Source organism: Prionailurus viverrinus, chromosome B2, assembly GCF_022837055.1.
Source record: "Prionailurus viverrinus isolate Anna chromosome B2, UM_Priviv_1.0, whole genome shotgun sequence".
Taxonomy (NCBI): Eukaryota; Metazoa; Chordata; class Mammalia; order Carnivora; family Felidae; genus Prionailurus; species Prionailurus viverrinus.
In genome coordinates, this window is record NC_062565.1 from 44,528,681 (window position 1) to 44,545,484 (window position 16,804).

At 44.1% G+C, this 16,804-nt stretch overlaps 1 protein-coding gene across 1 annotated transcript; it reads left to right on the forward strand.

Moving 5' to 3' along the window:
* The first annotated feature begins 688 nt into the window (after positions 1 to 688).
* TDRD6 (tudor domain containing 6) lies at positions 689 to 16,304 on the forward strand. Its single transcript, XM_047860894.1, has 4 exons — positions 689 to 6,955; positions 9,458 to 9,582; positions 11,562 to 11,651; positions 15,968 to 16,304. The coding sequence occupies exons 1-4, from the start codon at positions 853 to 855 to the stop codon at positions 15,989 to 15,991; spliced, it is 6,342 nt and encodes a 2,113-aa protein (XP_047716850.1). The 5' UTR covers positions 689 to 852; the 3' UTR covers positions 15,992 to 16,304.
* Positions 16,305 to 16,804: the final 500 nt, after the last annotated feature.

Consider the following 16,804-nt stretch of genomic DNA (forward strand, 5'->3'; position numbering starts at 1 on the left):
AAGCCCAGTAGCTGTGGGGAAGATGTAACAGTCTCCAAATACATTCATACTTTATTGTAACCCTCTTAACAACTTCATCAATTCAAGCGACTAAACAGGTTCAAGAAGAGGGTAAGCAACTTGCTCAAGGTCACAAGACCGAATGGGGAATGCGCGGCACGCAAGCACCCCGTCCGCGGGGCGCAGGGGCATCCCGGTAGGCCTCCGCCCTGGAGCCCCGGGCCCTCTGAGCGTTCGGCCCTAACGCCCGGGCACGTGCCCTCGGCGCCCCCAGGTCTCCTCCCGTTCCTCCGGAGCCTAGCACGGGCACACGGGGCTCCAGCAGCACTAGGTGGACGGCCAAGAGCCTGCCCCCCTTCGGTGTCGCTCCCCACCCCCACCCCCACCCCGCCCTCCGCCAGGCCCGCCCACTGCGCCCTCCTCGGCGGAAGGCGCTCTTTCCAGAAGTAGGTTGGCTCGCGACCCCGACACCCCGTGGCCCCGGGAACAGCCCTCCCAGCCCCTTCGGCCAAATCGCAGGCCTCGCCCCGCGCCGCGCCGCGCCGGGGCCCAGCTCCCCCGCGCCTCGCCGAGCCCGCGGGCCCGGCCGGCCTCCCGCGCCCAGAAGCGGGGCGCCGCGCGCTGCAAATGCATGCGCGGCGCGAATGCGGCGGTTGGTCCCGCCGCCGGTCTTACCAGTCGGCGCGAGTCCCGGAGACCCGGCGTCGGAGACCTTGCCTTCGGGGCGCCTCGCCGGGCGTCCTTCCCGGTCCCTCTGTGCCCGGAGCCTGGGGCCGTGGGGCCGTCCCTCCCGCGGCACGGGCGCGGGGGCGCTGGCGGCTGGGTGCGCCAGCGCGGAACCGCGCCGCGGAGATGTCCTCGACGCCCGGTCTGCCCACCCCGGGGACCTCGCTGGTCCTGCGGGTGTCGTTCGTGGACGTGCGCCCTGAGGTGATCCCCGTGCAGCTCTGGGGGCTGGTGGGCGAGCGGCGGGAGGAGTACTTGCGCCTGAACCGGGAGATTCAGGAAGCGGCGGCCACGCGCCTCCCGTGGGCGCCGGGCAGCGCCACGGCCTCTCCGGGCGAGCTGTGCCTGGTGCAGGTGGGGCTCGTATGGCACCGCTGCCGCGTGGTCAGCCAGCAGGCGCAGGAGAGCCGCGTCTTCCTGCTCGACGAGGGCCGCACCGTCACGGCGGACGCGGGCTCCCTGGCGCCGGGGCGCAGCGAGTTCTTCCACCTGCCCTCCGAGGTGCTGGGCTGCGTGCTGGCCGGCCTGGTGCCGGCGGGCGGCGGCGGCGCGGGCGGGGGCGAGCCCCAGCCCTGGCCGCCCAGCGCCGTGGACTTCCTCAGCAGCCTGCAGGGCGGGCAGGTGCACGGGCGCGTGCTGGACGTGCTGCTGCTCCATCGCCTGGTCCTTCTGGAGGTGCCCGGGCTGTCGCAGCAGATGCAGGAGCTCAGCCTGGCGCGGCAGGTGCCCGACAGCCTCTTCCGCTCGCTGCTCAAGCGCTACCTGACGGCGGCCGCTGCCAGCCTAGGCTCGGGGGCCCGGGTCCTCCCGCGAGTCCCTCCGAAGCAGGAGCACCCTGGCCTGGACTATTTCTACCCGCAGCTGCAGCTGGGCGTGACGGAGCCGGTGGTGGTGACCCAGGTGTGCCACCCCCACCGCATTCACTGCCAGCTCCAGAGCCTCTCGCAGGAGATCCACCGCCTGTCCGAGAGCATGGCCCAGATATACTGGGGTTCCACGGGGACAGGGGATGAGAACTCTCCCAGTGCCACCCGGGAGGAGAGGGAGGAGAGCCCAGACAAGCCTGGCTCTCCGTGTGCCTCCTGTGGGTTGGACGGACATTGGTACAGAGCGCTCTTGTTGGAGACGTTTCGGCCCCAGCGCTGTGCCCAGGTGCTCCACGTAGACTATGGAAGGAAGGAGTTAGTGAGCTGCAGCAGTCTCCGCTACTTGCTGCCCGAGTATTTTCGAATGCCCGTGGTGACCTACCCCTGTGCCTTGTATGGGCTCTGGGACGGTGGGAGAGGCTGGTCTCGGTCACAGGTGGGTGACCTGAAGACACTGATACTGGGCCAGGCGGTGAATGCAAAGATTGAATTTTACTGTTCCTTTGAGCACGTGTATTATGTCACTCTGTATGGAAAAGATGGGACCAACCTGAACTGTGTATTCGGGCTACAGTCCTGTTGCCTGGCCGACCAATTCCTGCAGAGCCAGGGAAGGGAGGAGGAGGAGGAGGAGGAGGAAGGGGAAGAAGAGGAGGAAGAGGAGAAGGGACAAGCCACAGCTCTTCAGTCTCAGTCTCCTACTGAAGAAGCGGATGAAGAGATTCCACTCCCGGCCTTAAGATCTACCAGGTTGAAGATAAACGCCTTCTATGATGCCCAGGTAGAGTTTGTTAAAAATCCGTCCGAGTTTTGGATTAGGTTGAGGAAGCACAATGGCACCTTCAGCAAGCTGATGAGGAGGATGTGCAGTTTCTATTCCTCAGCCAGTAAGCTGGAGGGGGTGGTGTTGAAACCCAAACCCAATGACCTTTGCTGTGTCAAATGGAAAGAGAACGGCTATTATCGGGCCATGGTCACCAGATTAGATGACAAGAGTGTGGCCGTATTCCTAGTTGACCGGGGCAGTTTGGAAAACGTGGATTGGTACGACGTGAGGCTGCTGCTTCCTCAGTTTAGACGACTGCCAGTGTTGGCTCTGAGGTGCACGCTGGCCGATATTTGGCCTTTGGGGGAAAGCTGGAGCCAGGAGGCAGTTTCCTTTTTCAAAAAGACTGTGCTCCACAAAGAATTGGTTATCCATGTCCTTGATAAGCAGGATAAGCAATATGTTATTGAGATTCTCGATGAATCAAGAACAGGGGAAGAAAACATTAGTAAGGTAATGGCTCAAGCCGGATATGCAAAGTATCAGGAATTTGAAACACAGGAGAACGTTCTCATAAGTGCCCATTCTCCAGGGCGTGTTTCAAACCATTTTCCTGCCGAGAATAACAAAATCTCTCCTGCCAAGAGGGGAGACGTAGAACAGAAGGCCCAGAGAGACAACACAACTAGCTCTGTTGCAGAAATTTTGACTGATCCGCCAGTCGCTGCAGATACCCCGGCTGGACTAGTGGTGCAGGAGAAAGAAAAAAGAGTATCTGTTTATTCTCCTCTGGTGCAGAAGTTCCTGGAAATTATGCCAGACTCTTCTTGTAAAGGAGAGGTGAGAGTCGGAAGTACAGTAGGAGTCAAAGTGTCTTCTGTTGAAAACCCCGGCTACTTCTGGTGCCAGCTGACCAGGAACATTCAAGACTTTAAAACTCTGATGTGTGATATCCAGGACTACTGCGAGAATACAGCTGCTCCTTACCAGGGGACCGCCCCCGCTTGTCTGGCAAAACGCACGGTAAATGGAAAATGGTCCAGAGCTGTGATCCGCGGGGCACAATCTTCACAGCGCGTCAGAGTAATGTTTGTAGATTATGGAGACGAAGATATGGTGGCTGTGAAGAATATTTGCTCAATTAGTGAAGAGTTTCTCAAGGTTAAGGCTCAGGCTTTTCGGTGCAGTCTTTATAATTTAATTCAACCAACGGGTCAAAATCCTTTTGCTTGGAATGAAAAGGCAATCCAAGCTTTTAGGGAATTTGTAGACAACGCATGGGAAGACAATCTCGAATTGAAATGCACAGTATTTGCTTTGGCTTCAGCACATGACGAAGAGCTGTTTAACATAGTGGATTTGCTAACACCGTTTCAGAGTGCCTGCCACTTTTTGGTAGAAAAGAGACTCGCAAGGCCAGTGAAACTTCAGAAGCCCCTGGAGTCCTCCGTTCAGCTACATTCTTACTACTATTCGACACATGAGATGAAAATCGGAAGTGAAGAATTGGTGTATATAACGCACGTCGACAACCCTTGGACATTTTATTGCCAACTGGGAAGAAACGCAAATATTTTAGAACAGTTGTCCTGTAATATTACACAATTGAGTAAAGTTTTGCCGAATTTGAAAACATCCCCCTTGACCCCTGGAACCTTGTGCCTTGCCAAGTACACTGATGGAAACTGGTATAGGGGGATGACAATAGGAAAAGAACCAAAGAAAGTCTTTTTTGTTGATTTTGGAAACATTTATGTGGTAACCAGCGATGATCTGCTTCCGCTACCTAGGGATGCGTATGATGTCTTACTTCTGCCCATGCAAGCTGTTAAGTGTTCATTGTCTGACATACCCGATCACATACCAGACGAAATTACAACATGGTTCCAGGAGACTGTTTTAGATAAGTCATTGAAGGCTTTGGTGGTGGCAAAAGATCCAGATGGGAGACTGATTATAGAACTCTATGACGACAGTATCCAAATCAACGCTAATATCAATGAGAAGTTAGGGTTACTTGGCTACAAGGGTGGGACAAGAAAAAAAGAAGAAAGCAAAGATCTCACCACCATGACAGAAACTCTTGAAGTAAAGAAGGAAAATCTCAAGTTGTCACCTACAGAGTATTCAAGTAAATCAGTAGAGAACTCTGCATTATGTAGCATGGAGATCTTGGGAGAACCACACAAATCTAAGACCAGCCCAGCATGTAGGGAAACCAAGCTTTTACGAAGTTCGACAAAGACAAACTTAGTCACTCAGTATCAGGACTCCGTGGGAAATAAAGATAATCAAATGTGTCCCTTCACAGCCGAGAAGAAAGAAAAAAGTTCTGCTGAGTCGCCTTTGAAAGCCACAAGACTAGAAGCTACCCTTTCAGAGAGAAACATAGGAGATTCGTGTAACAAAGATTTGCCTCTAAAATTTTCTGAGCTCCCTCAGAAGATTATAATGCCTGGCTTTAAAACAGTGGTGTATGTTTCCCACATAAATGACCTTTCAGACTTTTATGTTCAACTAACAGAAGATGAAGCTGAAATCACTAGTCTTTCAGAGAGATTAAATGATGTTAGGACCAGGCCAGAATTTTATTCAGGTCCACCTTTGCAGAGAGGAGATGTAACATGTGCCATTTTTCCAGAAGACAGTTTGTGGTATCGGGCTGTGGTCAGGGAACAACAACCCAATGACCTTCTGTGTGTACAGTTTATAGATTATGGCAATGTTTCTGTGGTCCATACTAACAAGATAGGTAAGCTGGACCTTCTTAACGCACTGGTACCAGCCCTGTGCATTCACTGCTCCTTGAGAGGACTTTGGGTTCCCGAGATTTTAAACTGTAAGGCAGTGACGCGTTACTTTTCCCGAAGGACAGATGAGGTTCAAATAAGATGTGAATTTGTTCAATTCCAAGACAGATGGGAAGTTATTCTTGCTGATGAACATGGGATCATAGCAGAAGACATGATTAACAGATATGCTTTCAGTGACAACTCTCAAGTAGGACTTTCTGACCAAATCATTAAAGGTGCCTGTTCAAAGTCTGTCCACAAAACAGACATTGGCACTTCACGGTTTCTTAACTGGTACAACCCAAAGATGAAGACGATAAGAGCATATGCCACTGTGATAGATGGACCTGAATATTTTTGGTGTCAGTTTGCTGATACCGAGAAACTTCAGTTTTTAGAAGTAGAAGTACAAACTGCTGGAGAACAAGTAACGGCTTGGAGAAGTTGTGTCCCATGCCCTCATATTGGAGATCCTTGCATAGTGAGATATAGAGAAGATGGGCATTATTACAGGGCACTTATCACCAATATTTGTGATGATTATCTGGTATCTGTCAGGCTTGTGGACTTTGGAAACATCGAAGACTGCGTGGACCCCAAAGCACTCTGGAATATTCCTTCTGAACTCTTGGTGGTTCCCATGCAAGCCTTTCCATGTTGCCTCTCAGGATTTAACATTTCAGAAGGTGCGTGTCGTCAAGAGGGAAATGACTATTTTTATGAAATAGTAACAGAAGATGTGTTGGAGATAACAATATTAGAAATCAAAAGGGATGTTTGTAATATCCCTTTAGCAATCGTTGACTTGAAAAGCAAAGGCGAAAGTATTAATCAGAAGATGAAGAAATATTCTAAGATTGGCGTTAGTAACAGTGATCTGCCCTATGAAAAACATGACCCGGAGATAAAGGGAGCTCTTGGGTCCCTCAGTCCTGAGGTTGGATTTAAGAAACCAAGTAGTAAAGCTGGACAAGAGAAAGCCCTATATGTCGAGTCCCAGACAGATGAGCTCTCTGAAAGAATTGAAAAAGATTTAAACATCACTGAAGCCAAACCAACTAAGTTCTATGACCCTGACACTGACAACATTTTTGAAGCTTTCGAAAACCCACGCAAAGATAAAATAGGCATCGAGGTACTGGAAGGTAAAAGAGAGTGCCATCTGGTTGACGAAGCAAAGTTTGATGATAAATACCTCATGACGGGATTTAACACGTTACTTCCACTGCAGGCTAGTGAAACAAAGGAGATATTAGAACTGAACTCACTCGAGGTGCCACTTTCTCCTGATGATGAATCAAAAGAGTTCCTGGAGCTGGAGTCCATTGAGTTACAGCATTCTCTAGTCGGGGATGAAGAAAAAGAGCCAGGCCGGGTGCCTCCACTTGTGCCCCTCCCCCAGGGCTGTGACACAGAAGCCACCCTGCATCCATGTACAGCGCAGCTTCCCCTCAACTGTCAATCTGAGAAACAGCCAGAACTAGAATTACCCACAGCCCAGCTGTGTTTAGACGACAAAATAAACCCTTTGTCTCTACGAGTCGGTCAGAGAGCCCAAGACCCCACGTGCGCTGAGGACGCAAGGAAGTCAAGTTGTATGGAATGTTTTGACGACCAGCCTAGGTTACCCTTGCACCTACACGGAATGAATTGCGATCCCAGCAGGCAAGTTGAAATGAACATATATAAAGAAGAATTTACAGAGTACAAAAGCAGAGATGCCATTTCACCACTGACTTTGTTCTCCGAAGAAGAATCCAGAGACGGAAGGAAGCGCAATAATGCTTTACAAGATCGCGTCTCAGGTATGTAATTTCTTATACTTTTACTTAACTTAGTGTTTTTCAAAAAATACCTACTTGTCTTAAAGACAATAATTCTTATTTACTTTTTGCCTTGTTTTTTCCTTCATTCATTTTTGGGGGAAAAGATTAAAACCTGAAAAGAGAATCAGATTTGGATTTCATGACGAGCATTTTAAGTGTGGGGAGATGAAGTTGCGAAATCAGTGTAGAACCATACCTTGTAGGCTGGATGAAATGCTGCTAAATTATTAATTTTGTGTTTAAGAATAAAATGCTTAGAATCAGTGTTTCCAAAAAGTAATCATGTTTCAAATGTAAGCAAATAATCTTTAAAATCAAAAGTTCCGTTTTTTGGTAAGTCTTAAAAAAACATGTTGTTCCTTTGCTAAGCACTACTGTAGGCGTGAATTGACGATAGGGATCATTTTTGCAGAGTTTTCAAATTTAACCATTTTGTTCATGCATACACCTTGTCATTTATTTAGAAACCCCTAAACAAACACTAGATTTGGGGAGCTTATAGTAACCAAGCAAGAGACCAGCCATGAGTAAATATTGGAGAAGATTTATTATGAACTTTTTAAGTAAACTACATGTATGGCTGTTTTCTTTCTACTTAATAAGATTTAAAAGTTACATGAAATGGGGGCCCCTGGGTGGCTCAGTTGGCTGAGCATCCAACTCTTGATTTGGGCTCAGGTCGTGATCCCGGAGTCGTGGGACTGAGCCCCACGTCTGGCTCCGCGCTGAGCATGGAGTGTGTTTAAGATTCTCACACTCTTGGGGCGCCTGGGTGGCGCAGTCGGTTGAGCGTCCGACTTCAGCCAGGTCACGATCTCGCGGTCTGTGAGTTCGAGCCCCGCGTCAGGCTCTGGGCTGATGGCTCGGAGCCTGGAGCCTGTTTCCGATTCTGTGTCTCCCTCTCTCTCTGCCCCTCCCCCGTTCATGCTCTGTCTCTCTCTGTCCCAAAAATAAATAAACGTTGAAAAAAAAAAATTAAAAAAAAAAAAAAAAGATTCTCACACTCTAAATTAAACAAGCAAACAAACAAAACAAAGTTACACGAAATGCCTAACTTTTAGGGTTTGGGAAATAATCAATGTTAGACTTCTTATATGTCAATTTTTACTTATTATCATTATTATTATTATTATTTTTATCTGAGAGAGAGAATGTGTCCCGGGGGGTGGGGGGAGGGTGGGCAGAGGGAGGGAGGGAGAGAGAGAGAACCTTAGATGGTCTCCATGCTCAGCACAGATCTCGATCCCAAGACTGGGATCATGAGCTGAGCCGAAATCAAGGGTCGGACGCTGACGGTTCAGCCAGGTGCCCCATATGTCAATTTTTAGATTATTAAATTTGAGCCATCGTACAAAATAGAGAAAACAGTAGTCTAGGGAGAATGAAAATCTCCCATATCACCATAAGCCTGCCACTATTAAAGCTGTAGTGCACTTCTTTCCTGTTGTCTTTCACCCTGTGTCTATTTACATACAGTTTAAAGAACTAAATAGAAATCATATTATCGGGGCGCCTGGGTGGCTTGGTCGGTTAAGCATCCGACTTCGGCTCAGGTCATGATCTCACAGTCCGTGAGTTCGAGCCCCACGTCGGGCTCTGTGCTGACAGCTCAGAGCCTGGAGCCTGTTTCGGATTCTGTGTCTCCCTCTCTCTCTGCCCCTCCCCTGTTCATGCTCTGTCTCTCTCTGTCTCAAAAATAAATAAACGTTAAAAAAATTTTTAAAAAATCATATTATCATAGTGTCAAATCCTGCATTTTAATCCCTTAAACCTGTTTTCAAAATATTTTAACTCTCTAGGATTCCATTCAGTGGCTGTACTACAATTCATTTAAATATTATCCTAGGTTTTTAGTCCCCCTTGCCACATTTTATTAATAATAAGTAATAGCTCTGTGATAAGAATGTCTACCAATTTGTAATATGCTGCTTCAGAAACAGCTGTTGTAACCATAGACCACATCGCATGTGGCAACAATAACCAGCTGCCAACAGCTGAATTCAGGAATCAGATTCATATTCTTTTTTTTTTTTAATGTTTTACTTATTTTTGAGAAAGAGAGAGAGACAGAGCATAAGCGAGGGAGGGGCAGAGAGAGAGGGACACAGAATCCAGAGCAGACTCCAGGCTCTGAGCTGTCGGCACAGAGCCCGACGCGGGGCTTGAACTCACAAGCGCTGAGATCATGACCTGAGCCGAAGTTGGACGCCCAACCAACTGAGCCACCCAGGTGCCCCCAGATTCATATTCTTAAAAGACGCATCACATCATGCTGGTATTTTTTGAAGAAAGCGATAAGGAATTTTATTGGGAAAGGGCCCTGGAAGAATTTAAAATGAAATCCAGGAAAAGATACAGACTGAGACCATCCGTGACATTGATTATATAGGAATAGTCAATGCAGATAAGAAAATGCTTTGCTTGTGTATTTAACATCAAGGGATTAAGAGGTACACGCTGAGTCTTTATTCAATTTGGCAGCTCAAGCAGAGAAGACCTACACTCTGGAAGGATTTGCCGTTGGATCCAAGTGTGTTGTGTGGTCAAGTCTAAGAAACACATGGTCTAAATGTGAGATTCTGGAAATAGGTGAAGAAGGCACAAGGGTAAGTGAAATGGAAGCACTTTATCTCAAAAGATACTTTGGAGACTGTTGAGGAAATTTTAGCCAACTTCACCAGACTAGAAAATGCACTTGAACAGACGTTTACCTGATCATTCCCCTTAAAATTTGGTGCAGTGCAGAACTCATCTCAAAGATCAGATGTAAGCATCCTGGCAAGAAATCATCCCCGACTCTTGTATCTTCCTTGCCTCTGAAATCCTATCAGTCACCAAATCCTATCAGTCACACTTTCCACTTCTTATCATTTAGTTAAAACTTTTTACACCTACTGTCACTGCCTTGGTGTGAAGTCCCTTATTTTACAAGTGGATTACTCTATTAACCTATTTTGGTTTACTTCTTCTAGTGTTCCTTCAGCTGACTCTCTACACTACCAGTGTGACACTTTGTCAGATGCAATTCTGACGACAGAATTCCTGTGTGTAAAACTCCTTGGGGACGTCCAGTTGATTGTGTTTCTCCTGTGGTCCCAAAAAACCACCTGTGTCAGAATCACCTGGTGGGTTTCTTAAGCAGTCGATTCCTGCACCTTGCCCTGGCTGGCTACTACAGAATTTCTGGGGGTAGGACCAGGAACGAGCATTCTCTTACCATTAAAATTTGAGAGCCACTGGTCTAGGATAGAAAAGCCAAGCCATGCTCACTAACATGGCATGGTCCTCTAGGGGACCTGAGGTCTTCTAGGGCTGAGTGTCCGTATTCTTCTCCAGTCTTAGGTTTACTCCTTTATGTTTTGTAACTTATATTGGATGGGCACCAAATTGCTCGCTCTCTCTTATATATATCATTCCACAGGGCTCCTTCAATATATTTAATAATGCAGATCCAGTCACTTGTATTCTATCCCCCTCCCATACTGGCTCATTTTCACTTTTATTTTTATTTTGTTATTATTTTATTTTTAGAAAGGCCTTATTTTTGGAAGAGTTTTCGGTTGCAGAAAAATCATGAAGATAGTACAAAGACACCTAATTTCCACTATTTTTTTTTTTTTTTAAATTTTGCATCCAAATTAGTTAGCATCTAGTGCAACAATGATTTCAGGAGTAGATTCCTTAGTGCCCCTTAGCCATTTAGCCCATCCCCCCTCCCACACCCCTCCCGTAACCCTCAGCTGGTTCTCCATATTTATGAGTCTCTTCTGTTTTGTCCCCTTCCCTTGTTTTTACATTATTTTTGTTTCCCTTCCCTTATGTTCATCTGTTTTGTCTCTTAAAGTCCTCATATGAGTGAAGTCATATGATTTTTGTCTTTCTCTAACTGACTAATTTCACTTAGCATCATACCCTCCAGTTCCATCCATGTAGTTGCAATATTTTTATTTTTTTGAGAGAGGAGAGAGTGTGAGCAGGAGAGAGGGACAGAGGGAGAGAGAGAATGAATCTTAAACAGGCTCTGTGCTCAGCGAGGAGCCCAATGCAGGGCTTAATCCCATGAACCTGGAATCATGGCCTGAGCTGAAATCAAGAACCAGACTCTCGCCAACTGATCCACCTGAGTGCCCCGATTTTCACTTATTTTTGGAAGATTTTCATTGCGTCTTCATTTTCGTTTTGCATTGCCTCTTCCAGGGAGCATTCACTAGCATTATTTCTAAATCTCTCCATCTCTTCACCCTCCCCACACACCAAAAACTTTATACCTATATTATATTCCCACTTCTCCTGCTACAGAGGTCTGTACTTACTACGATGTAATGATCTGCTTAGAGATCTGTTTCTCCACAAAATGTTGAGCTTCTTAAGATTTCATTTTTAGCTACCTTTGATATCTAGGCATGCTCAATATGTTTTTTGAACAGAAGTTCCATAGAGTTAAAAGCGTAAAGTTGAAGTTTAATAAAATTATTTTCATTGCCTTTTGAGGTATTTCAGTTGAAGAAGGATTGCTAGGGTCCATAAATCAGTTACAGTTTTTGGAAACTACCAAGTTTTATTAAATACCTTTTTTCTCTTGTAGGTTTTGAACCTTTCAAATGGTATGGAGGAGATAGTGAACCCTGAGAATGTCTGGAATGGCATACCCAAATTAGATAAGAGTCCATCTGAGGTATGGATATAAATACTAATTAATGAGAGCATTGTGTCTCATTTTGAAAGGTAATTTAAACTATTTCCAAAGCCCTTGTGTTTGGGAATAATCAAGAAAAAAGAATACTAATACTGGAATTAATGACAATGAAAAGCAACAATAACAAAATCAGTGATTCCGGACTTTATGCCAAGTATCCCTTTGGGCAAACTGGTTATTAATGTTTTATACCTTGATTCGGGGGAGAGGGGATTTTAAAAATGAAAATTGTTTGGTGTCTGAGATCTTTATAAAATACATCTGATGTAGAAAATCTGGAAAAATGGCAAATTTGAAACAAAGTATCTGTAACCTATAATACATCCATCTAAGACAAAGAGCTTGATCGGTTTCATTTTATTTCATAATTTTTCTATTTATATGGAATGTACGTATGTCATCGACATATTTTGTGCATAATTGATTTCATTCTGCATACAGTTTTATATTTTGTGTTCTGTATTTTATATTTTGTGTTCAATTTCCCATGCCATTATAATATCTAGGCATTTGAGTTTATTCTGTTTGACATTTGTTGACGTTTTTACTTTAAAATATGTATCTGATAGTTCCAATATCTGGTCACCTCAGGGCTTGCCATCTACTGATCCCCTTGAAATATGATTAGCTTTTCCTAGTTCTTTGTATGTTGAGTAATTTTGGATTATGTCCCAAATGTTTTGAACATTATGTTGCAAGACTTTGGATCCTATTAAAATCTTCTAGAAAATATTGAAGTCTTTATTTTAGCAGGTGGTCAACCCAGTTGGGTTCATACCACAAGTTCTGTCTCTCCTTCTTTGCTTGTGGGTTCCAATGTCAGTTTAGTTTTCAGAGACTTTGCTTTGGTGTTTGCATCCGCCCAGAGCATAAGCCTCCCAGGGACTTAGGTAGCAGTTTATATAGTAGATCGGGTGTTAAAGATTGCTATGCTTAGTTGGTTCTCTTCTGCATATGCATGGTTGAGGGTTGACCTTGGGATTTATATCAGTTCATTTATAGTATTAGGGATTCATATTTTTCAATTCCTTTTCTCTCTGAGATTTCCTCCACACTTGCTGGCCTCAAGGATCTTCTTTATTATTATTATTATTATTATTATTATTATTATTATTTTTAATGTTTATTCATTTTTGAGAGACACAGAGTGTGAGTGGGAGAGGGGCAGAGAGAGAGGGAGACAGAATCTGAAGCAGGCTCCAGGCTCTGAGCTGTCAACACAGAGCCCGACGCAGGGCTCGAACTCAAGAACTGTGATATCATGACCTGAGCCGAAGTTGAGCGCTTAACTGACTGAGCCACCCAGGTGTCCCTCAAGGATCTTCTTTAATCCAGCTCCTAGGGGCTCTTTTTCTTGCTCCTCTAGACAGAGAGCATGTTTCTCTCAAGGTTTCCTTCTTTGCTGTCATGCAATTCTGTTTGACTGAGCGTGCCTTTGGAGTGAAGCAGAAAGAGAAACAAGAAAAATCAATCCCCACCCCCCCATTTCCAGATAACAAACAGCCCTTTTCCCGTTCCACTGGTCAGAGTCTTCTCTCGGACTTTCAGTTGGGGCTGCTCTCATGACAGGGTCAGAAGGTAAAAAAGAAAAAATAGTGAAGAGATTTCCCATTCATTCGTCACTTTCTAGCATTCAGGAGGCCTCTTTTCCCAATCTGCTGGCTAGAAATAGGGATCTCCGTCAGAGTTTTGCCATCCACACAGGCTGAGCAGCTCTGATTTGGTCCAGGCTCAAGTCAAAACTAAGAGACAAAGAAGGAAAAAAATAAGGAAAGGAAAGGAGAGGAGAGGAGAGGAATGAAGAGGAGAGGAGAGAAGAAGGAGGGGAGGGGAGGGAGGAGGAAGAAGGAAGGAAGGAAGGAAGGAAGGAAGGAAGGAAAGAAGGAAGGGAGGAAGGAAACATCTGTGAATCCACCCCTGTTATGAGTCATTATTCAGGTTTTTACTTCAGTCCTCAATCTGCCTGTTCCTATTTACTTTTCAGAGCCCACGGTTACTTTTTGTATACTTTCCAGAATTTTTAGTTGTAGCAAGTATAAGAGAAGCAGGCTAGGGGCGCCTGGTTGGCGCAGTCGGTTAAGCGTCCGACTTCAGCCAGGTCACGATCTCGCGGTCCGTGAGTTCGAGCCCCGCGTCAGGCTCTGGGCTGATGGCTCAGAGCCTGGAGCCTGTTTCCGATTCTGTGTCTCCCTCTCTCTCTGCCCCTCCCCGTTCATGCTCTGTCTCTCTCTGTCCCAAAAATAAATAAACGTTGAAAAAAAAATTAAAAAAAAAAAAAAAAGAGAGAAGCAGGCTATAGTCAACTCACTCCATCTTGGCCACAGCCAGAAGGCCATAGTTGCATAATCTTATATGACACAAATGGTCAGTCATTTGTTAAACCATTTCTTGTAGCGGTGCACATTTAGGTCATTTGAAATTTTTCCACTGTGAAAAACCACTGAACATCTTTCTTCACCTTCTTATATTAATTTCGTGTTTTTGTTTACTTGTCAAAAATAACAGCTTGCTTCACTTAGGTTGCATAAGTATTTACTGAAGTTTTTCTTTTACATTCTGATCTTTTCCATTCATTACTTTTCAAGAATCCACAGCCAAATGCACAGATGTACACATATGGGATTCTATTTGGATAAACTACCCTATGCCTGCCAAATAGCGAACTATGTAAGGCAACTCAGAGTGTTCATAAAATAGTATAGACACAACTGGCTTTTACATCAGTTAGCAAATATAGAAGCTACTTATGGATAAGGCTTTACTTTTTAAAATTTGGTTATTAATTTTATTTATTAAATGATCCTTTCATCAAATTCGAAGGAACTCTTAGATATGTGTCTACAAATAAGCTGGTTTTCCTTTACAAGTGGATATTGTGAGGTATTAAATTATGCATGACTTTTTTGGTCAAGTCACTGTATCTGATTGCATTTTTTAAGGATTTTTTTTTTTTGTATCTGAGAGATTTCATTTTATTGTAAGAATATGTCTCATGAATCAATTTCTGTATAGACTTCATACATACACACAATGCTGTTACTTGTTGAAAGGAATATAGGAGAAATATCCCTCTTCAGTAAGTCTTTAGTAAAGGATCTGTGGCTCACCATGGATAATGTGTTTGCATAGGAGCCCTTTGAGAAAGGCATCAGACACCAAAGTTGTGGGAGATTGGGAGCTGAAAATTGGAAAAGGCTACTTTACTCCCGGTATGGGACGCTCCAGTAGAGATGTTCCAGAGAAATGAGTATTGGAAGGATAGAAAATGTTCTTGGGTGATTCTTCACTACAAAATCAGATTGCCACACTTTCAAGAGGCTTAGTTTTTCATTGTTTACCATTTTTTTTCTAGTTTATCTACGGTCCCTTTCTGATTTTAATCATTTTGTGTCTATAACAAAGAATTGGTGGTAATCCAAAGGTTCCTTTTGTTAGGCTGTATTCCAAACAGTGGGGAAAGATCTCTACTTCATGTCATTGGATTAGACTATAATTGAAGGTGATTTGTGTCTTTAAAAGAAAATAGCTTTTATCAACAGATTGCCAAACCGTAAAGGTACTATTATTCTGAATCCTCAAACAAAAATGGTTTATCAATTTCCTTGGATGTTAGTAGTAGAAAATATTTAGCTAAAAATGTTAAATGTACATCTGGGAATAAATAACGAAGAAGAGGATTTCTTGAAATATCATAGAAAATTTGTTTGTGGGTTGAATTAATCTTGAAAGTTAAGTTGTGAATATGATAAATTTATATTTTAAAGGATTTTAAAGAATTTTCTCAGCGTTGACTAGCTCATACATTCAAGTGACCTTCATATATTAAATGATCTCTCAGAATTTCTTTCTGGGTTTTTAGTTTATCTCGTGATAAGATTCAATTTGTTGGAAGTTACTGGTTATTGCATGATCTTGTTCGTAAGTAGCACATGGTCCTTAGAAGTGAGGTACATTGAGAGTGAAATCCGCTCTTGGTGGTTTTCCCATTATTTGAAAAATACATACTAGTGAAAGAGAATAAAGGACTGTTCAGTTATCAGCTTTACTAACATCATTCTAGAAAAATAGAAAATATGCCAGTTATATATTTTAGAGAAACTTTGATAATAGGTAGAGTGTGAGAACCAAAATGCTAAAAGACAAAAAACATTTCTGTAGGAATAATTCTCCATAGAATAATTCTCACCATTTTGAAAGGACATTAAATTTGTTGTGGTAGCACTCGTGTAGATAATTTTCTTGTTTTTCTTTCTCAACTTGAGGTTTCTGTCTCTTCTCTCTCTCTTTTTTTCCAGAAAAGGGGTCTGGAGGTGATATAGATTTAACTGTGGATCCATAGACGTGGCCAATCTGTCCGAAACTGCTCTTAAACATGTGGCATCTTGCCCAGACCGACAGAGTATTTGAGCAAGTCGAGAGCATATGATCACAAGAAGTTGTCATTTTTGAAAACTCTGATATGCACTGAAAACAAAATAGATCTCAGGGCCACTACGAAATGTATTTATAGTGGTTTTGCCATAACATATGGATCTGGGATCTTTCTTCTCCCTTTAAATATGTTCTGTTTCTAATCAGTTAAGTGGATTTATTTTGCTAAACAATATGCTAACACATTACTCAAATTTAAAACAACAACAACAACAACAACAACAACCCACCCCTATTTCTGTTTCTTTTGAATATAGTGTTTAAATTAAAATAGAAAATGCTAGGTTTATGGCAAGTATATTATATGATACTACTTATAGGGATGGCTTTGTTAGCAATAACTCCTTCAGATTTTTGTTTTGTTTCTGAGCTTTGTCTTGTTGGTCTAGTTAACATTTGATCAATATTCTGTTTGACTTTGGAAGTATTCTAATATGACACAATATTTGAATAAAGTTTCTCCTTAAAGGTGTGGTAGTCTCATTTTATTAAAAAGGAGGGGCGCTGAGTGGCTCAGTCAGTTAAGATTCCGATTCTTAGTCTTGGCTCAGGTCATGATCTCACAGTTCCTGAGATCAAGCCCCACATTGGGCTCTATGCTGATTGTGCAGAGCCTGCTTGGGATTCTCTCTTTCCCTCTCTCTGTCCCTCTCCGACTTGTTCTCTTTCCCTCCCTCCCTCCCTCTCTCTCAAAATAAATA